Below are 22,705 nucleotides of genomic sequence, written 5' to 3' on the forward strand. Positions count from 1 at the left end.
CGGACATAGAAACAATTCACAGTTATTGTTGGCATTCATGGAGCAGCTGCAGATGGTGGAGTGCCAGTTCTGGGCCTAAGAAACAAACATTGACTGGTAAGATAGAATTGTTATGCAGGAATGGGATGATGAGCAGTGGCTACAGAACTTATGGATGTGTGAGGCCACATTCCTGGAAGTGTTTGTGGCACTTGTCCAAGTCCTCTGGCGCAGCAACACCAAAATGAGAACTACAATGCCAGTGGAGAAGCGAGTGGCAATCACTGTGTGGAAGCTTTCAATGCCAGATTTCTACTGATCAGTCAGGAATCAATTTGGAGGTGGGAAATCCACCGTGGGGGTTGCTGTGATGCAAGTGTGCAGGGTCATTAATCGCATCCTGCTATGAAGGACTGTGACTCTGAGCAATGTGCAGGACAGAGTGGATGGTTTTGCAGCAGTGGGGATCCCAAACTGTGATGGGGTAGTAGATGGCATGCATATCCCTATTTTGGCACCTGACACAGAGTACATCAACAGAAAGGGCTACTTTTCTATTGTATTGCAAACACTGGTGGATCACCAGGGACATTTTATCAACATCAACACAGGTTAGTCGGGGAAGGTGTATGACACACGTTTAAGAACACAGGCCTGTTAAGAAAGCTGAAACAGACTTCCTTTCCAGACCACAGGGTCACCATTGGGGATATTGAAATGCCAACAGTGATCCTGGGAAACCCAGCCTACCCCTTACTCCCATGGCTGATGAAGAGGTTTCTTAGAATCATAGAATCATAGAAGGTTAGGGTTGGAAGGGACCTCAGGAGATCATCTAGTCCAACCCCCTGCTTGAAGCAGGACCAATCCCCAAATTTTGCCCCAGATCCCTAAATGGCCCCCTAAAGGATTGAACTCACAACCCTGGGTTTAGCAGGCCAATGCTCAAACCACTGAGCTATCCCTCCCCCACAGGCCAACTCGACAGCAGCAAGGAGCTCTTCAACTACAGGCCGAGCCGGTGCAGAATGACAGTTGAATGTGCCTCTGGCCATTTGAAAGGTCGCTAGCGCTGTCTACTCACGAGAGTAGACTTCAGTGAAAAAAATAGCCACGTGATTATAGCTGCCTGGTGTGTGCTTCAGAATATCTGTGAAGCAAAGGTGAAAAAATTTCTGCAGTATGCTCTCTGCTGATTTTGAGCAGCCAGATACCAGGGCTATAAGAAAAGCGCAGTGGGGAACTGTATGGCTCAGGGAGGCTTTGAAGGACCATTTTAATAGTGAGCCACAATAATGTGTGGTGGTGTAGTGAGTTCTGCCTGGCATTGCTTTTTTTGCAGCCCAGTGTGAATCTTGTAATGAGTGCTGTGTTTGTAGTAATAGAACATTGTAAATGCACCTATTGCTATTATCTCAGAATGATGTCAGACCCAGCCAGCATATGTTGTGAATTTATAAAGCTGAATTAAGTTTCCATAAGTAGACTTTTATTCCAAACCTATGCAAAAAGACATATTTATAACTGAATGAAACTTTATAAATACGGGGGAAAGAACAGTCATTTCCATTTCACAAACACACGTATCAGTTGTCTCTCTCACAGGTCAGTGTATGTGTGGCTGTGATGGTCTGTACTTTCCTCTGGGGTGTAGAGGGTACCTCTAGGTAGTGCAGCAGCCCTGGATGCCATTTGAAATTTGCGGGGGGGGATGCAGGGACGTCCAAGAATGCAGTTCTCTGTGGACTGCAGAGAGAAGCGAGCACAGTGTGTTGAACCTGAAGATCAACAAGAGTCTCCATCATGTCTGTTTGCCTCTTGAGAAGTGCTAGCATGTCTTGCTGCACATCTCTCTCCTTTTCCTGTGCTTTTCTCCTCTCCGCTCTATCCCTGTCCATTGTGTCAGCAAGGGTGATCCTCTGTTTTGTGCTCAGTATCCAAAGCACCGGAGGTTTGCGGGATCTCCTGGAACTGCAAACTGGCACTGTTTTCTACAGGCGGTGGTGATTTTAGCTGATATCTCACTCCTGAGGTTAAAAGAGGCTGAAGGGAACAGCTTCTGCACGCGTCCGGCTACAGACCGGGTCTGTATGCTGCTAGCTTGTGTGTTGCAATGGTGGCTGCTGAGTGGTGTGGGACAGTGTCCTACTGCAGAGGAAGAGATAAGGCGGCCCTCCCCAGAAACCTTCGGCAGGGGATTGCATATTGCCATCACGAAAGTTCCCTTCAGATCTCTATGGAGGATTCCCAGGACAGCCTGATGCACATAACCATCGGTAGTCCCTCTCCCCCCCTGGCCTAACTGTACAGGGGAATGAGAAGCAGACTCTACCTCTGTTGGTTATTTCACTACTTCTTCCTGATTAAAAAGATTAAATGGTTGAAAAAGAGTAAATGAACAGATGTGTCCCTGCAATATCAAAGCAAATTGCATACTTATCAGAAGTTCCTTCCCCTGCATCAGGCTCACTTATGCTGGACTGTGGGGGCTGACTCGACTGCTCTGGAGTCAAAAACATATCCTGGTTCACTGTGCCAGTGGATCCCCGGTCGCCTGTGCCCCATACTTCTCCTCTTCCTTGTCTAACACCTCCTCCTTGCTGTTGACTTTGAGGGCCTGTGAATCCAGCTCTCTCGAAATAGCCGTGGGGCTCATGGCAGTGGTGGTGGGTCTCGGACGAGGATGGAATGCAGCTCTTTGAAAAAGTGGCATGTCTGCGGCTCTTATCATAGAAGATTAGGGTTGGAAGAGAGCTTAGGGGGTCATCTAGTCCAACCCCCTGCTCAAAGCAGGACCAACACCAACTAAATCATCCCAGCCAGGGCTTTGTCAAGCTGTGCCTTAAAAACCTCTAAGGATGGAGATTCCACCACCTCCCTAGGTAACCCATTCCAGTGCTTCACCACCCTCCACTATCCAATCTGCTGCAACTTGAGACCATTGCTCCTTGTTCTGTCATCTGCCACCACTGAGAACAGCCGAGTTCCATCCTCTTTGGAACCCCCCTTCAGCTAGGTGAAGACTGCTATCAAACCCCACACACACACACACTCTTCTCTTCCGCAGACTAAACAAGCCCAGTTCCCTCAGTCTCTCCTCGTAAGTCATGTGCCCCAAACCCCAAATCATTTTTGTTGCCCTCTGCTGGACTCTCTCCAATTTGTCCACATCCTTTCTGTAGTGGGGGGCCCAAAACTGGGCGCAATACTCCAGTTGTGGCCTCACCAGTGCCGAATAGAGGGGAACAATCACTTCCCTCAATCCACTGGCAATGCTCCTACTAATGCAGCTCAATGTGCCATTAGCCTTTGTCATAAATATAAAGGGAATGATAACCACCTTTCTGTATACAGTGCTATAAAATCCCTCCTGGCCAGAGGCAAAATCCTTTCACCTGTAAAGGGTTAAGAAGCTACGGTAACCTCGCTGGCACCTGACCCAAAATGAGCAATGAGGGGACAAGATACTTTCAAATCTGGAGGTGGGGGAAAAGGTTTTTGTCTGTCTGTGTGATACCTTTGCCGGGAACAGATCAAGGATGCAAGCTCTCCAACTCCTGTAAAATTAGTAAGTTATCTAGCTAGAAAATGCCTTTTGGTTTTCTTTGTTTTTGGCTTGTAAATTCGCTGTGCTGGACGAAATGTGTATTCCTGTTTTTGTGTCTTTTTGTAACTTAAGGTTTTGCCTAGAGGGATTCTCTATGTTTTGAATCTGACTGCCTGTAAGATTATCTTCCATTCTGATCTTACAGAGTTGTTCTCTTACCTAGTGTTTTTGTTCTTCTAATAAAGTACTGATTTTTAAGAATCTGACTGGGTTTTTTGGGTCTTAAAAATCCAAGGGGTTTGTGCTCATCTTGTTTATTCTCAAGCCTCCCCAGGAACGGGGGTGTAAGGTCTTGGAGGGATATTTTGGGGAAATAGGAACTCCAAGTGGTCCTTTTCCCTGGTTCTTTGTTAAAGCACTTGGTGGTGGCAGCATTTTACCTAATCCAAGGGCAGAGACTTTGTGCCTTGGGGAAGTTTTAACCTAAGCTGGTAGAAATAAGCTTAGGGGGTCTTTCATGCGGGTCCCCACATCTGTACCCTAGAGTTCAGAGTGGGGAAGGAACCTTGACAGCCTTCTTGGCAACAAGGGCACACTGCTGACTCCTATCCAGCTTCTCATCCACTATAATGCCCAGATCCTTTTCTGCAGAACTGCTGCTTAGTCAGTCAGTCCCCAGCCTGTAGCGGTGCATGGGATTCTTCTGTCCTAAGTGCAGAACTCTACACTTGTCCTTGTTGAACCTCATCAGATTTCTTTTGGCCCAATCCTCTAATTTGTCTAGGTCACTCTGGACACTATCCCTACCCTCCAGTTTATCTACCTCTCCCCCCAATTTAGTGTCGTCTGCAAACTTGCTGAGGGTCCAATCCATCCCATCATCCAGATCATTAATAAAGATGTTGAACAAAACTGGCCCCAGGACTGACCCCTGGGGCATTCCGCTTGATACTGGCTGCCAACTAGACATCGAGCCGTTGATCACTACCCGTTGAGACCAACAATCTAGCCAGCTTTCAATCCACCTTATAGTCCATTCATCCAGTACATACTTTTTTAACTTGCTGGCAAGAATACTGTGGGAGACGGTATCAAAAACTCTCCCCCAGAGTGACTGATAGCCTCCATTGCCGCCTTGACACCTGTGGTGCTGCTGTGTGTCCCTCCTGTAGCCCTCGCCTACATGCCCCGAATCATCTGCTCATAGATACTGACATTTCTATGGCTGGATCAGAGCTGTGTCTGCACAATCTCTTCTTGCCACAGATGTAGAAAATCCACCACCTCCTATATAGTCCAGGCAGGAGCGTGTCTGCAGCATGGAGCAGGCATGGTCAGCTGCGCAGTTGCTAGGTGTGCTCTCCATGCTGAGCAAATAGGAAATGGAATTTCAGAAATTCACGGGGTTTTGTCACAGGTTTACTCACCACACTGGCACCTCCTACTTGGAGGGAATAAGCTCTGTTACAGCAGGTGCACCCTCAAGTGCTGGTGCTTTTCCCGTCCTCACCTCTGCCTGTAGACCCGTTATGGCTCCTTTCTCTCCACGTCTGCTTTGTGGCACAGCCCTCTGGCCATGTCACAATCTGGTTTCCCCACCTTCCGCGGGACTCCTCTAACAAGAGTCCAGCCACTCCTTGCGGCGGCTTGGCAGTCCACAGCTGGGCTGCTCCTTCAGTGGCTAGTGGGTGGCGGGGCGGGGGCCCACTACTCTGGGCCCTGGCCCAGGGACCCTGCAAACAGCAGCTTCCTTCCAGCTCATTGTCTCTGTTCCCTGGGCCACTTCCCCGCAGCCTCAGTTCCTTCTGCTCCTGCCTCTGGCTCCAGCTCCTTGCCCTCTTCCCAGGGCCTTGAGCTGGTAAATCATGGCAGCTCATCAGGAGCTCTCTCTAGCTCCCCCAGTTCCTGTTAGCACCTGCCCTTACCCAGGTGCTGGTCTCTCTCTAGCCTTCTAGGAAGCCAGTTTTCTCTCTAGGGCTCCCTGCAGCAGACTATCTCATTCTGCTCTGCAGCTTCCTTTTACATGGGCCATCTGGCCCCTGACTGGCTGGTCCAGCCGCCACCCTAATTGTCTGTTTCCCCTGCAGCCACTCCTTTGGCTGCCTGCTGCTCAGCCTCCCTAGGCTGGTTTAAACCCTCTCAGAGCCACCACGGGGCAGGCACCCCATCACAGGCTTTAAAAGGGGAAGGGCTTATACTTGGCCTCCGGGCAGCGAAGTTCAAAACAGTGACTAGAGCAATCACAGTGGGGTATTATGAGACATCTCCTGGAGGCCACTAAAGTCAATGTAAGTAATGCAGTGTCTACACCAGGGGTGGGCCAACTTTTTGGCCTGAGAGCCACATCTGGGTATGGAAATTGTATGGCAGGCCATGAATGCCCAGTGGGGAAGGGGGACTCTGTGGGGTGTAACATGGGGGAGGGCTCTATAAGGGATGTTACTGAGGTGAGGGGAGAGGGGACTCATGGGATGGGGCGAGGGGGTGCTCTACAGGGCCAGTACTGGAGACTCCTAGGGTCCATGCCGGCAATGACACCAAGGCATTGCCAGACCAGACACCAGTGCCAGACACTGCTACGGGCGGAGGCACCGTAGCTGGGATGGGTGTGGCCCCTGAGTGGTTTCGAGGATCTTGAGGGTGGTGCCATGGGGGGATTGGGCTTGATAAAAACGTCTGAGAGGTTGGAAGCGGTCCGTGGACCATAGTTGGCCCACCCCTGGTCTACATTGACGCTGCATCATCCTAACTACGTTGACCTAAGTGCTATGCCTTTTGTGGAGGTGGAGTTAAGTTGGTGTAGCGGGCAAGTTACGTCATCGGGAGAAACATTTTGGTGTAGCGCTCACAGAGTTAGGCAAGGCAGCTTACGTCGATCTAACTCTTTATTGTGGATCAGGCCTTAGGCTGAATATCAGGACCTCTTCCTAATAGTGACATCTGCTATTCTGTAGAAGAGTGTTCAAAGGGAAGTGGTAGAAGCCTTATTCCTTGTAATTGAAAACTAGATGGCACAAAGCACTGGTGAATATACTGTAGCAAACAATCCTTCATTGACAAGGGGCTGTATACCTCAAGAAGTTTTTTCCATCTCTAATTTCAGTGGTTCAAGGAGTTGCATATTCAGTGGCCTGCTTGGGGCAAGAGGGCAGTGTAGGACAAGACAGAAAATATGAAGAGATGATTTAGGGTCTTTATAAATAACTGAATAGGCTTGATAAAAGACACATCAAAAATTCTTTAACAATGCTTTTTTCCTTTAAAAACACTAGAAATTAAATGTAAAAATGAATATTAGTGCATTGCTAGGGTAGACGACATGCGACAATTCCATAAGATATCATTTCTACTGCAATCCTTATTCTGGCATGATGCAGATGTATAATATTTTCCATTTCTTTGTTCCTGGGTAAAAGATAAACCTTAATGTATTAGTGTGTATTTACATATACCATAAAATATAGGTTGTGCAACATGGCTCAGTTATTGTTGAAGTAAAAACAATAACTTTTGGACTTCCACACTTTTGAATGCTTTATTTTTTTGCTTAACGGTGAATTAATGTTTGAGTTTTATTTTAATGTAAGGACATTCCAATCAAATGCTACTTTAAAAACCTAAGATTATGAAAAACTGTTACAAATATACCCCATTATTTTAATTTTTTTCAGATGGAAAGGATACTCAAGATGAACAGGAAAAAAGCCCAAAGGAACAACTGAAACCAGCTGAAAAGCTAGACGCTAACAATGCTGATGAAAGCAACAAAGCTGATGAAAACAGCAAAGGCGATAAGACTGAGTAAATTTAAGTTATTTTTAGAAACTTTACTTTTCCAAGAAAATTACAAGACCAGCATCTAAATCAAATTTGTCTTTCACAGAATTACCTCTGCAAATCCACCCTATAATAGTCTCATACCTCGTGAGGTCAGGAACTATTTAAAAGCATTTTAATTGTTAAAGGACATGTTTGTCAACCCATAGGACCAATCATGTTTCAGCTGGGAATAAGATAGACCCATGTCTTTAATTCCTCTCGTTCCCCTGGCGACACACTTCTAATGGTTAAGAGCCAATACACCCCCACTGGTTCTTTCCACTCTGTGGTTAAAGGAGCATCAGCTTTTTTCCCCACCATTCTGTAAAACTTTTTGTCTTACAGAGTTGCTGTATCTATACTTGACACTTTGTAAATCAAGCTGGTGGGATTGGAACATGTTATCTATGGCCAGGAATCCTCTATTTGATCCCTCAATGTTAACTACCTTGTCATTCTCCAGAAATCACATTTCTTGTTGCAGTCATTTCACCCAGAAAGGTGATCTAAATCGAGGCCCTGATTGCTGATCTTTCCTTTATGTGTTTTCACAAAGATAACGCAGTGCTTAATCCTCAACTTAAATTTTTATCCAGAGTGGTATTCAAATTCCATCCTAACCAGATCTCTACCATTCTGGCTGTCTTCCTGAATCTTATGGGCTGCTTGATAGGACTAAGTTGCATGTTGAGAGGGCCAATAATGATTACGCAGGACCAAACCCTTCTGGAAATCATTCCAGTTGTTCACCTCTTTTTAAGAAAAGCTCAAGGGAAATTATCTCAGCCCAGCAATTGTTAAATAGAGCCAGGACAGTTATGAAAAGGCTCTGGTGCCAGAAGGATTCAAAAGTTATTCTATTAACATAGTAGCTGTCACCACGTCTTGACTCTATACTGTTTCTTTCAGTTCACATCTTTATTCAATACTGTTCTCTTAAAACTGGAGCAAAATCAGATTCTCATTTGTGGAGGGCAGTCCTTTAGTCCCTTTTCAGTTAAAGATTCTTACAATATCTACCTGGAGATTGCTAATCTCCTACAGTGAGATTGCTAATCTCCTGCTGTGGCTCTGCAGGGACAATCCTGTGAAAGAGCAAGTATATTAAGCACTATACAAACACCGTACATAACACAATGGGGGTCTAGTCCATGACAGGGATTCCTAAGTGCTATGTTTATTATCTGGAGTTCACAGTGTGCGTTGCCTCAGGCTATCCTTTTCTGGTACACCTTCCTTTCATGCTTCTTTGGACTCATGCTAGATCTCAGGGAGGAGAGGAACTGATTGAGGTCATGGATCTCTTATATTTGTGGCTGGAACTTTCGTATCTGAGGCTGATGCCTGCATGTCCCCTAACAATAGCTTTGATCGTTCCAGGACTTGCAAAAGGTGGCTTTCACCTACAAAAGTACCGATACTAAGTAACCGTACCCATATAAATGTACACTTAGGCCTGGTCTACACTGGGGAGGAATCGATCTGTTACACAACTTCCGCTACGTGAACAACGTAGCTGAAGTCGACATATTTAGACCTATTCACCGCGGTGTTTTCACTCTGCTGAGTTGACTGCTGCTGCTCCCCCATCGACTCTGCCTGCGCCTCTCGCTGGAGTACAAGAGTTGATGGGAGAGCGCTCGGGGGTCGATTTATCGCATCTAGACTAGACGCGATAAATCGACCCCTGCTGGATCGATCGCTGCCCGCTGATCCGGCCGGTAGTATAGACATACCCTTATTTACTCAGCATCTCTGTAGTTACATATGAAGTTTATTTTGTATCAATTTATAACCATAAATTTTATGTAAAGAAAACTTGTCTTAACTCGTAAAGCTCTTATATGAATCAAATTATACTGTACTTAAAAGGCTTCAGTATTACACAGTAATATATTTAGAAACCGTATGGTTTTAGTACTGCACTGAGAAAGTTTTTGCTTGATGTTATTTAAGAATATTGACCTGTGAGTTTAAAATTGAAGATTTCAGCCTTTATTTTATAAATTACACTTCATTATTGTACAAAAAGATGCATAAATCAGTTTCATAACGAGGACAGGACATTTCTATTCCAGATCTTTTCTCCCACTAGCAAATATGTAAGTGATCTCTCAGATTGTATTCTAGTAACATGATTCATCAAATTATGAATTTGTCCCAAACCTTAACTATGGTTAGAGAAAATATGCTTGTGAAGGAAATGGGCCTTTGGTTCCTGCAACAGGTAGAGTTGATAATGAACAGTCTCGGTGAGCTGAAGTTTTTGCCACGTCGAATTACTCATATTCAAGTCATCTGTCTACTTCCTGACCTGGGATCATGTTGGCAGGATTCTGAGTTGGGTATCTGTCTTAACTTTGCAATTCCTAGCATATCATAACTTTAATAACAAGTTAGGAAATATGAAGTTCAGATAGATATTAAACTTCTGTCATTAGGGAAGGGAAGGGCAGTAATGAGTCCCAAATGTTGTTTTGAATATCCTTTTTATTTTTCTCAGTTAGTGTCATGTTAGCATTCTTGCTGTACAAGACACAAAGATTAAGACAATCTCTTTCCAATTTAAAAGAAGCCAGAATGCACTGTCTTTTTCTATTATTATTATTTTATTTTATTAATTTTATTATGAATTCACAAATTGTGGGTGCCACACAAAGAGGGGTTTGAATGAGGAGAGCAGTAGATTTGTCAACTGTAATTACAAGAACATTCCATACCTATGGGACAAACAGTGTTAGATTGAAAGCAGGCTTTTGTATTCACTGCCTTCACAGTAATTTTATTGACTGATTACTCTTTTTCTGTAAATCAGTTAGTTGAACATTATATATGTGTATACTCTATATTTCAAAAGGTGTGATGACAGCAAACACTCAAAAGGTGAAGACAAGGAAATCCAGGTGAGTATTTGATCTATCAGAAGATTGTTCCAGTTAAAAATAATCCTTTATTTCCTTTTAAGTTTTTTCTTTGACTATGATGAATAAGAATGTTGCAGACCTGTATTCTGGCATATGCAATAGCAGCAAGTTACATTAAGACAGTAACTTTTATGGAGAAACATTTTATTTTTATATTTTGTAGTAGGGCTTACTATTTCCCCTATAATACATACAAACTTCTGTTGCAAACGTCTGCAATAGTAAAAATGCTCCAGTATGAATGTACACTATAATTTGAGTTAACAGAATGGTTTCATATTCGTTACCCGTGGGCTGTATATGGCCCAACCAAATATTTCATAAGGCCCAGGGCCTGCTTCAACACAATATACTAACGGACAATTCATTAACGTTTTGTCGTCACGTTTACATCATTTTAGTTTACACAAGTGTGTAAATAGACAATACTGTACATAGGTTGTTTGTATCTAAATACATATGACACAAGCTGAACTTAAAATATAAATCGATATAGGTGACTTTAAATCTTGTTAAAACATGTACAATCTGTTTTGCCCACACAAGGTTGTGCTTAGGTTTATGTGGCCCTGCTGTGTAATAGGGTTGGGCACCACTGACCTGAATCATACAAATAAGAAATCCTCAGGGTGTTTTTATCTCTATTGTTTTACAGGATAAAGAGAAAGATAATGATGATGAAATACAATCTGAAGAATTCACCAGCCATGAAGAACTATTAGGATATTTGGTAGGTGTTAAATTTATGTTGAGCCAAGTTTGATGGAAAATTTAATGAAATATTTAATGTAGCGTGTAGTTGATTAAGACTGTAGTCAAAAAGTAGAAGATACATTGAATGTAAAACATAGGTAGTCTGTTAATTAAAAAATACTACTTTTATGTATGATGATTCCACCTGGAACAAAAATTTGGATTGGGATTCTGATGGGAAGAAAATCTAAGAGAAAATATACTTCAGGCGTGCTGGCAATTTCTCGGAGACCGTATCAAAGGCATAACAGCAAACTATCCCAAGGTGAAGGTAAGACAGGAAGAACAGTAAGAGGCCAATATGGCTGCATGAGGCACTCTTTAATAGCCTAAAAATAAAAAAAGGATCCTATTAAAAAGTGAAAATGTGGACAGATTGTGAAAGATAAGTACAAAAGAATAGTACAGGCATATAGGGACAAAATCAAGAAGGCTAAGGCACAAAATGAGTTATATCTAGCAAGGGACATAGAAGGAAATAAGAAGAGGGTCCATAAATACATTAGGAGGAAGAGAGATGAAGGAAAGAATAGGTCCACTGCTTAGTGGGGAAGGAGAATGAATAATGGACAACATAAAGATGGCCAAGGTGTTTAATGCCTGCTGTTTCGCTTCAGTCTTCACTGAAAAGATTAATTGTGACTTGATGATTAACACAATTAATATTAACAAGAGGGAAGGAACATAAGCCAGAATATGGAAAGACCAGGTTAAAAAAATTGAGATAAATTGGATGTATTCAAGTCAGCAAGGCTGTTGTATTAATTTAAATGGAATAAATGGGCCAAAAGAGTCGAAGATTAACATGACCCTGTCACTATCCAACAGCAAACAGTGTTAAACACAGTTTGGGGTTTGGTATACAGAGAACTCAGCCTGCTTAATACCATGGCAAACACACGAAAATGACAGAGGAAATTCAGTGTTAATAAATGCAAAATAATGCACAATGGAAAACTTAATCCCAACTATACATACAAAATTATGGGGTCTAAATTAGCTGTTACAACTGAAGAAAAAGATCTTGGAGTCATTATGGATAGTTATCTGAAAACATCCACTCAATGTGCAGCAGCAGTCAAAAGCAAACAGAATGTTGGGAATCATTAGGAAAGGGATAGATAATAAGACAAAAAATATATTGCCTCTATATAAATCCATGGTACACCCCATCTTGAATACTGTGTGCAGATGTGGTTGCCCCATCTCAAAAAAGATATATTGGAATTGGAAAAGGTTCAGAAAAGGACAACAAAATGACTAGGTGTATGGAACAGCTGTCATATGAGGAGAGATTAATAAGATTGGGATTTTTTAGCTTGGAAAAGAGATGACTAAGGTGGGGATATGATAGAGGTCTGTAAAATAATGACTGGTGTGGAGAAAGTAAATAAGGAAGTATTATTTAATCCTTCTCATAATACAAGAACTAGGGGTCACAGATGAAATTAATAGGCAGTAAATTTAAAACAAACAAAAGGAAGTATTTCTTCACACAACACACAGTCAACCTGTGGAACTCTTTGCCAGAGAATTTTGTGAAAGCCAAGACTATAACATTGTTAAAAAAATATATAGATACATTCATGGAGGATAGGTCCATCAATGGCTATTAGCCAGGATGGGCAGGGATGGTGTCCCTAGCCTCTGTTTGCCAGTAGCTGAGAATGGGCGACAGGGGATGGATCACTTGATGATTACCTGTTCTGTTCATTCCCTCTGGGGCACCTGGCATTGGCCACTGTCAGAAGACAGGATACTGGGCTAGATGGACCTTTGGTCTGACCCAGTGTGGCCATTCTTATTTTTTTAACAGTTTATTAAAGATGAAGAAAAAACCATTAAAGCATTTGAAATGTAAAATATTAAAGTTTTTGTTTTAAAAACATCCCTTATTTCCTTTCCCTTTAGCTGAAGAGAGTTTTTAGAAAGAGAACCCCTTTGTTTGACAGTTTTTTACATGGTATTAAAGGTGGCAGTAGCTGTTGAGATGGCTTGGAGCCGTTGTTGCTGAGGCCTGATCCTTTTTCCTAGAAGACAAAACAAGACAAACGCATACCAGAGGGGATAGAAGTGAACCGCAAAGATAGGAAATACAGCTTCTGTCTCTGATGTTGCCTCACGCTTGCAACCTTACTGCTGGAAAAACAGGGACATGGCACATGGTCTTATTAGCCACTCCAAAATCTGCAAAAGTGTATCAGCATTGGGCTGTTAAAGAGGGAGCTAAAGGTAATGCCCTCAGGTCACAGGCTCACAGCAGTGTTGTAAAATATGCAGTCCTGGTTGGCAGAGCCAGATTCTTTTATTAGACAGAAGATGAAAAGAGAAGGATAGGAAAGAGAATTAATAAGGTGGTAAAGAAGAAGGTCACGCTAGGGCAGGTGCGGGTGTGTGACAAAGTCACATCCCAGATGTTGTTTGGGATTTAGCTAGAACCAGTGGAAATGACAATGTCATCTGGGTCTCTCTTGGCTTGGTCTGGTCAGGATATTTCTCTGGATTAGGATAGTGATGGCACAGTGGTGTCATGCTGGATCTCAAGGTCCCAGGAGATGATGGGGCCTGGCAATCATGATGAAGTCACTCCTTCCCCCTCTTTCAGTCAGTCAGTGTCTCTTCTTGAGGACCCCAAAAGGGAGTGATGGTCAGGATAGCCTTTCATCATCCCTTCATTATTTTGTTTACCAGTTTTGCCTAGTTTTTCACACACCAGTTTTGGTTCACCAGTTTTTCAGTCCCACACTTTCTTGTTCACCAGGCATGATCTTAACACAATCCTTGAGTTATAGCAGTAGTGCTTTTTGGAGTGGGGGGCCGGGGGAGGGGGGGGGGGGGGACTGACTAATTCTGTCTGTCTCGCTTTTGTGTCTTTTCCCATCAACATTTGTTGGTAAAGGTTATTGTGACATTTTATGAATATTACTTTTTATAGTGGAGCTCACAATTAGGATAAATTTGTAGGCCCAATTATCACAGTAGACCTGATTAAATTAACTGTAGGATACTTACAAATCTAGCTAAAGCAATCACAGAACCATTAGCGATTATCTTTGAGAACTCATGGAGGATGGGTGAGATCCCAGAGGACTGGAGAAGGTCAAACGTAGTACCTGTCTTTAAAAAGGGTAACAGAGAACCTGGGGAATTATAGACCAGTCAGTCTAACTTTGATACCTGGAAAGATATTGGAATAAATCATTAAAAATTAATATGTAAGCACCTAGAGGATAATAGGATGATAAATAATAGTCAATACGGATTTGTCAAAAATGGCTCATATCAAACTAACCTAATTTCCTTCTTGGTCAGGTTTACTGCCCTAATGGTTAGGAGGAAGCATGAAATGTGAGATTTCGATTTTTAGTAAAGCTTTTGACACAGTCCCCCACATGACGTTCTCATATGCAGACTAGGGAAGTATGGTCTAGATGAAATTACTACAAAGTGGGTGCACAACTGGTTGAAAAGCTGTGCTCAGAGTAGTTATCAATGGTTCATTGTCAAGTGGGGGTTCCTGCAGGAATCTGTCATTGATTTGGTGCTATTCAGTATTTTCATTAATTACTTGGATAATGGACTGAGAGTACACTTATAAAATATGCAGATGACACCAAGATGGGAGGGATTGCAAGCACTTCAGCAGACAGGAGTAGAATTCAAAATGATTTTGTTAAATTGTAGAATTAGTCTGAAATCAACAAGATGAAATTCAATAAAGATAAGTACAAAGTATTTCACTTAAGAAGGAAAAATCAAATGCACAAATACAAAATGGGGAACAACTGGCTAGACAGCAGTACTTCTGAAAAGGATTTTGAGATTATAGTGGATCACAAACTGAATATGAGTCAGGAATGTGATGCAGGTGAGAAAGAGGCAAATATAGTTTTGGGGTGTATTAACAGGAATATAATGGTATGTAAGATGCAGGAGGTAAATGTTCCACTCCATTTGGCACTGGTGAGGTTTCGGCTGGAGTACTGCATCCAGTTTAGGGCATCACAGTTTAGGAAAGATGTGGAGAGAGTCCAAATTGGAGAGAGTCCAAAGGCAAGCTATAAAACTAGGTATATTTTATCTTGAGAAAAGAAGACTGAGGGAGGGCCAAATAACAGTACTCAAATGTGTTAAGGGCTTAGCAGATATATGTGACTGCTGCTTTCCAACAGAGCCTGGCTACTTCCTGGTTCAGGACCCTTCCCCTTACCTAGTCAGAAGAAAGGAAATAGAGTCGGAAGGGGGCTGATGTCAGTTGTAGTCTTCTGCTTAGCAGATCCATCGCACATGGGATCAGTCCTGGAATTTGCCTCCTGCACAAGATTATGCAGAAAACTTCCTTTTCTCTGCCCAGTAGCAAGAGAGCAATGGAAAGTAGGCTGTTTTGTGCTCTGCTAGGGGAGCATTGATCTCAATACCTTATTATGCTGATCCATTCTTGTATCTGGCATCTGTATCTTGGTTTGAATTACACATTTTGGAATTGCTCTTGATGCCCACTAACCGTCTTCACTGGAATACTCTGCTGTTTAAATATGAGGCTCTAAATGTTTAGCTTCTTTCATTATAGAATTTCTGTTTTTCTCCAGTTTACCCATTGCTGTCTCTCCTTGCTTCCTTGTTGAACTTTAGCTTTCAGTTGCGATTTGTTCAGTCTCCTGTTCGTTAGCATCTGGGCTGAAGATGCACCCATCTCCATTGTTGAGTTTTAACGCTTTCAGTGATTGAGTTGCTGTCCCTCTTTACTTGCTTTAGTTAAAATATAGTATGCTTATTGTTCAGGTAATCTATTTGGAGAAAATATGGACTGCATAAATTTTGAGTGATACTTTAGTTCAGCGGTTCTCAAACTGTGGGTCAGCATCCCAAAGTGGGTCGTGACCCCATTTTAATGGGGTTGCCAGGGCTGGCTTAGACTGGCTGGGTCCCGGGGCCAAAACCTGAGCCCCACGGCCCGGGGCTGAAGCCCGAGGGCTGCAGCCTTGGATGGCGGGGCTCAGTTACAGGCCCCCTGCCTGGAGCTGAAGCCATTGGGCTTCTGCTTTGTTCCCCTGCCCAGAGTAGTGGGACTCGGGCTTTGGGCCCCTCCCCGACCCAGGGCGGCGGAGCTCGGGCAGACTCAGGCTTCGGTCCCCACTCCTGGAGTCGTGTAATAATTTTGTTGTCGGAAGGGGGTCGTGGTACAATAACGTTTGAGAACCCCTGCTCTAGTTTTTTTAGAAGCAATGAAGAATACAGTGGCTTTCTGTTTTAGAAGAGCTTATATTTTAATGTGATTTATGATAACCTTAGTCATCACTGCCATAATTTCATTAGCTCAAAAAAAAATCCACTGGTGTTAGTAATCTATTATCAGCTTCCCTTTACTAAATATTTATTTTGCATGTTTGTTATTAGCTGCTGTTTTGTTTATAGGATTCTCTTTGAAAAATAGTGATGCAAACTCAAACAGAACAAATACTGTTTGTTTTTAAAAGTAATCTCAATTGTCCATTGATAAATTATTTGGTGTATTGGTTGCTTTGTGATTACATAGATATTGAGATACTGGCTTTGACTTGTAAAACCTTGAGTGTCTTGGGACCTGCCTCTCTCTGCATGCAATATTGTCTCAGTTGTGATCAATAAAGGTGGTCAAGCTGGAATCTTCTCACTTTAGGAGAAGATACTGATCGGGCAGTTTTGTGGGGGCCCCTAACTTTGGAATTCATGTCCGCCTCTGAAAATAGACTGAATTTGTTAACCTTTGGGGCTTGCTTCAAGGCTCTTTTATACACTCAGGCTCTTAAGGAAAGCAGCTGAGGCTTAAATTCACTTCGGGTTTTTTTTGCTATTTGGGGAATGATAAAGCTGCTGAATTTGTTGATTCTTGTATAAATATTACTATGAGAAAATTATATAAGCGTGTAACTCCAATTGGTACTCTTAAAGGTGTTTCTATATAAACTGAAATAAAATTTGATGTTACAAGCAAAGCACTAAGTAATCTAATCGCTCATCTATGCCATAGATGAAAAGTTAGATTGTCTCCTTCGTCTTTTAAAATGTGTTTTGATTTTTCACCTTTTTTTTCCAGCAAAGCTTTGAGATACTGAGTGAAGATGATGCATCCTTTATCTTAAAGGTTACACAAACCCTTACGAATGCATTGGTGGAATATCGGCAACAGGTTGCACCAACAAATGTAATTTTGTATATTTTAGTAAATGATTGAATCTGTCTTGACTTCTGTGACCTATAAAGAGTACAGATCAGGTATTCATACTGGAACAGAATGGACATGGGTGCAACCTCCAAGTTTTGGCCATCGAGATTTTGAAAGATCTATAGTGAAGATAGTATGAGAAAATCATAGCTTTTCCTGTACAGTTGTAACATTTTTTTGCTTCCCTTTGATTGCCGACTAGAAGTGCATGAAATATTCTTATAAAAGTTATGACAATTTGCCTGATTTAGGGGCCATTTTAAAAAAAGTATTTGAAATCTTGTTCTACATTTTCTTCACTATATCTTATTGAAAGTTTGAAATCCATTTTGGCTTAAAAGTTCATACCTTTGAGTGATACCATTTTTGGTGCCTAAAAGCCACGTGGGCTGGAGGATTAAGCAAAGAGCTTGAAGCTAGAACATCCTAAATCCTGCTTCTGTCTTTTCCAGTGATTGGCCTTATTAGTGTGTTCTCATATACACACTATTAAGGCCCAGTCCTGCAAACATTTAATTATGTGCATAACATTATTCATGTGAGTAGTTCCACTGACTTCTGTAGGACTATTTGCATGAGAACACTTCAATCTCTTTGATCACTCAATTACAGACCTAAAAGTGGCAATTCTTCAACAAAAAAAACTTCAAAAACAGACTCCAATGAGCGACTGCTGAATTGGAATTAATTTGCAAACTGGATACAATTAACTTAGGCTTGAATAAAGACTGGGAGTGGATGGGTCATTACACAAAGTAAAACTATTTCCCCATGTTTATTCCCCCTCCCCCTTCCTCAGATGTTCTTATCAACTGCTGGAAATGGCCCACCTTGATTATCACTACAAAAGGTTTCTTTCTCCCACTCTGCCTCCCCGCTCTCCTGCTGGTAATAGCTCACCTTACCTAATCACTCTTGTTACAGTGTGTATGGTAACACCCATTGTTTCATGTTCTCTGTGTATATAAATCTCTCCACACTGTATTTTCCACTGAATGCATCTGATGAAGTGAGCTGTAGCCCATGAAAGCTTATGCTCTGATAAATTTGTGAGTCTCTAAGGTGCCACAAGTCCTCCTTTTCTTTTTGCATGAGTAAAGTTACACATGTAATTAAGTATTTGCAGGATTGGGTGTAGGTCAGTAAATATATAATTATCCTAATTTTCTTGTCTGTGTCAAAAGCAGGAATAAAACTCTGATCTTTTGGGCCTTCATCCTGTGCCTAATACATTGCTCCAAGGTACCCTGCCTCAGGGTACTTTGGAAAATTGGGAATCACAAATTTCCAATAGTATATAAAGCTTTTGCTTTCATGACTGGTGGTTTATGGAGATATGGGCTCTTTAGTGTGGTTTTTTTGGCTAGCACATTGTGCCTTTTTGTCACTGGAGTGGGACTTAATGATAGCAAATGTTCTTTCCCTAAAAATTTTACTTGCTACTAACTCTAGCATAACAAGTTTTTTAGATGTACGTTTTTGGAAACTCTTATTTATTTAACCCATCAGTCTGGAGTTTTTTTTGATGAAGATACTGTTCCTGTTTCTTCTCTCCTGAAGTGTTCTACTGACCTAATTTTAAGAGTTGATTGTTTAAAAAACTTGAAAGAAGTTATGCATGCAATTTTCTTTAAACTTTTAGGACTCTTTAGATTCTGAACCAAACCAAGAAAAAACAATTGAACATTCCACAGAACAATCTGAAGCGACTTCGGTGGATATTAGTGACTCTAACACTGGTAAAGCTTTAAGAATTTAAGACTCCATTTCTTTAAATATATTTTAACCCTAACATTGAGTTGTGTGAAAACTTCTAGTATTTTTTTTTCTGCTTCACTGAAGCAGAGTTTCAAAATGATCAAGTTCAAGTAGTTTACATTAATGGGGTTCTCTTTCTCCAGAGATATAGGAAGGTATATCAACCAATCAGAAAATAAAGGCTATTCACACACTAAATTTAAATGTAGAAATATATGGGACTTTTAAAATTCGTGGCTCATTAGATTGTCCCACTGGAAATGAATGGGAGAGTTCTTTGTTTCCTGCAAGCACATGCTAGTCTTTAAATGGACAACAAATATGCAGTTTGAACATTTGCAACTTAAAATGTTCTAGCTCTTGTTGAATTGATAGAGGCTAATTATTTTAAAAAATTAATGTGCTCAGAAAAGTCTTTATTCCCAAAGAAAGAATGCAAGTTCTGAAGTCTTAAAACTTGAATTGAAGTAGGAGAAAAGTGTTTTAAAAAGATTATCTCCAGGATCTAAATGTGCTGGTCTGGAGAGAGGGAAATGTGATTGCACTTCCAGGAGGACTGATGAGGCTGGGTCATTGCATGGAAGCAAACAAGTCCATGATTTTGGTGCCTTGTTCCTGAGTTAAGAGGGTTCATAGTCTTTTTTTTCCTTCCTCCTCCTCTCCCCCTTGAAGAGGAATAGACTAGACTCAGGTCCAGTCCACTCATGGAAATTGCAGAGTTAACTAAATTGATTTCTTAGCCAGCTTAGTTAAATGAGTGCAACTCCCCTTTATCCAGCAGCTGAACACTTTACAGCTTCTTAGCCTCCGTGGTTCTGCTCCTGATATATCAGTACAAGAAACTTGCGTCTTTCTACCGAAGGAGTTCATTCTTGGGACTAACAGGTTCTGGTTTTGTCATACCATCTGGTTTGATGGGGAACACACTCCCATGCCAGTAAATAAAAATATCCAGAAATTCCAGTGCACCTCCTTTCGCTGTAACTTTTTGATAAGGTGACAATATTTCCTAAGAAGCATAGCATCTTAAAATTTCGATTAACATGCCATTAGTGAAACTTGGAATTACCTGCAGTATATGAAGTTTTGGAACTATGTTATTTTTTTTGTATACATAGTGGAAGTAACTTTTTTTTTCCTTGCAGGGTTTTCAGCAAATTATGTGTCAGACAGGAGGCAGCATCCTGCCCAACAACCTTATAACAACACCGCAACAAAGTCTAATGTTAGTGGAACATTCATGAAAAACGATTCACAATCAGTGAACTTTTCAAAAAACAATGCTACAAATTGGAAACGTGGGACTTTTCAATCCACATTTAGAAGATTAAGTAATGAATTAGAGTCTGCTGCTGAAGAGCAATATCCCTCCTCTTCTCAAAACATGTTTAATAGGAAGTTTTCATCTGCTACTGAGAGAGATGCACCCCAAAACTCTTTAACTGACTCTTTGAGATCATATGAAAACGATGTCACTACTGAATTTTTCAATAGTGTAAGAAATATGGATGCTTCTGAGGTTACAGCTACTCTACAGAAAATAGCAGCCACAAATCCAGCCTTCAGAGGTAATCTACTTGCATATGTATAACTTAATTTTGTTTGTAGTAATTTTTTTTTAAATGATATCGTCAAAGTGGAGCAGAGCTGTACAGATAAAGTGTATTTTGTGGATTTATAAGGACAGAAGTTGCTGTCTTCTTTTAGTTCTTAATATTTTCAACTTGCCACTTTGTCAGGACCCACACTCTTTCTTAGGGGTGAATGTCAAAATGCTTGTTCTCCTCTGAAGATGTCATATGTATCTTAATTTTTATTGCCTTTCGGTATTTTCCTTAGTAACGTTAACAAGTTTTTCCTATCATGAAGATTCAATTGACTAAAATCAAGCATGCCTTCTTTTAATAATAATAATAAATAATAAAAAAGTGAATTTAGGACTTGTATGGTAGTTAGTATGATGTTGTCTTTAGGGTTTGAGATTTATGGCATGTAAGAAGCCTTTGCTTGTACAATTCTTAGGAAGATGTGTACTCGTACTCAGTAATATTCTCAGTAAACAGCTCTTAATCAGGAGACAAGTATTTTCATCTCTCACTATAAGCTCCTAAGAGTCCCAGCTTCTGAACTCTCCCATATCTCTATATCCAACTCGTCTGCTACCCTCCCCTGACAAGCAGCTTATCCTCATTTCTAAGCCTCAAACACACAATTTCTGTGTCCACCTGAAAATTTGGTAGCATTCTGATCATTGAGACTCCTGAGATAATTCTAATAAAATATGTATACATTTGTTTCATTTAGTATAAAATCTTCCAAAACTCATGAAAATGTCCAGATGTTTCATTAGTACATTTATGTATGTTTGTTTTAAAATAATCATTATTAGAAGAACTTTATCAGCAAATCACTCATCTTCTCTTCTCCCTTTTTCATTAAAGGTATTGACATTCCAAATGTGATAAGGATCTTGACTGAAAGTGGGACTCTTAGAGCACCAAACAGCAACAGTGTGCAGTGATATGGGAAAACAAGAAGTGAAATTAATATCGGAATGTGTAAACTGAAAATTTGTCACTTGTATGCAATTAATTTCAGTCTGTACATTGTTACTTGTTATAACTCCAGAGTACTAGTTTGATTTTGCAGATTTGCGTGTTATATTTATTTCTCCCAATAGCTGGAATTTCTGTATTTGTGGAAAGAGACTATAATGTTGATTAAAAAAAATATTTTTCCTTTGTTAAAGATTATCACTTTTTAAAATTACCCAAAAAATGGTTTAGCAATATCTTGGCTCGAAAGCTTTTGGGTTTTACATAGTGGAGGGCTAATCTTTTTTCTTAATTCTTCATAAAAATAACTAAAGAAAGGAATTGCATGGGTAGAGTAGAACATACAGGCTTGAACCTTCTAGGTCATTAGTTCAAATTTGACTCAAGATTATCTGTACCCGAAAGATACTTCCTTTTGCAGCTATTCTTTGGCCACTGGACCTGATCCAAAGCCCCCTTTTAGTCAAGAGAGAGACTCCATTGATTTATGTGGGCTTTGGATCAGGCCCCATCGTGTGAGATAAGATTATAATGTCAGTCTGGTTCCTGGTTGAGGTGTCCAAATTGCATGAAACCCATCAGTGTTGGAAACTTAATTGGAAGACTCCGCAAACAGGTCAGAGATTGATATGTGTCTCCAAATGATCTAGTCAGGTCATGGTTGAGATACAGTGCAGTGATTTTGTTTGCTCAGTGAGAAACGTAACCCAGTGGTTATCTCTGCCTGCTGTGTCCTGCATAATATCTATGAAGCAAAGGGAGAATAGTTGCCACTGGGGTGGAGGGCGGAGATGGAACGGCTGTCTACTGAGTTTGAACAGTCAGACACAAGCGCTGTTAGAAGAGCTCTTCACAGATCCATACAGCTCAGGGAGGCTTTGAAAAGAGCACTTTAACAGTGAGCCACAGTAGTGTGTTGTGTACTGAGCTCTAGCTGGCTCTGTAGTTTGGGGGCTTGTTTGGAATTTTTATGGTGCTTGCTGTACATTTATGATTATTACACTGTTTGCCACTGATCCTATGAGTTGTGTCACAGTAGTTGTTATTGTATAAGTGCTTTCACTAATGCCAGGCATTCTGCAGCACAGATTGGGATCTAATAAAGATGAATTATTTTCCAAACAATCGAGATTAATTGACTAACAAAAACACTTCAAAAAATGTG

At 41.1% G+C, this 22,705-nt stretch overlaps 1 protein-coding gene across 2 annotated transcripts in view; it reads left to right on the plus strand.

Moving 5' to 3' along the window:
- The window catches only part of LOC144261379 (uncharacterized), a 61,214-nt gene extending 39,481 nt beyond the window's left edge, over window positions 1–21,733 (plus strand). Inside the window, exons 11-17 of one of the 2 annotated variants that reach the window (XM_077810856.1) lie at window positions 7,198–7,327; window positions 10,203–10,248; window positions 10,925–10,999; window positions 17,099–17,206; window positions 18,870–18,966; window positions 20,131–20,553; window positions 21,427–21,733. In XM_077810856.1, coding sequence (XP_077666982.1) covers window positions 7,198–7,327; window positions 10,203–10,248; window positions 10,925–10,999; window positions 17,099–17,206; window positions 18,870–18,966; window positions 20,131–20,553; window positions 21,427–21,506 — 959 coding nt within the window. In that variant the 3' untranslated portion in view covers window positions 21,507–21,733. The remainder of the gene's footprint in view (window positions 1–7,197; window positions 7,328–10,202; window positions 10,249–10,924; window positions 11,000–17,098; window positions 17,207–18,869; window positions 18,967–20,130; window positions 20,554–21,426) is intronic. The other variant, XM_077810857.1, reaches the window with a different exon arrangement.
- Window positions 21,734–22,705: the final 972 nt, after the last annotated feature.

This window comes from Eretmochelys imbricata, chromosome 2, assembly GCF_965152235.1.
Source record: "Eretmochelys imbricata isolate rEreImb1 chromosome 2, rEreImb1.hap1, whole genome shotgun sequence".
In the NCBI taxonomy this organism is placed as follows: Eukaryota; Metazoa; Chordata; order Testudines; family Cheloniidae; genus Eretmochelys; species Eretmochelys imbricata.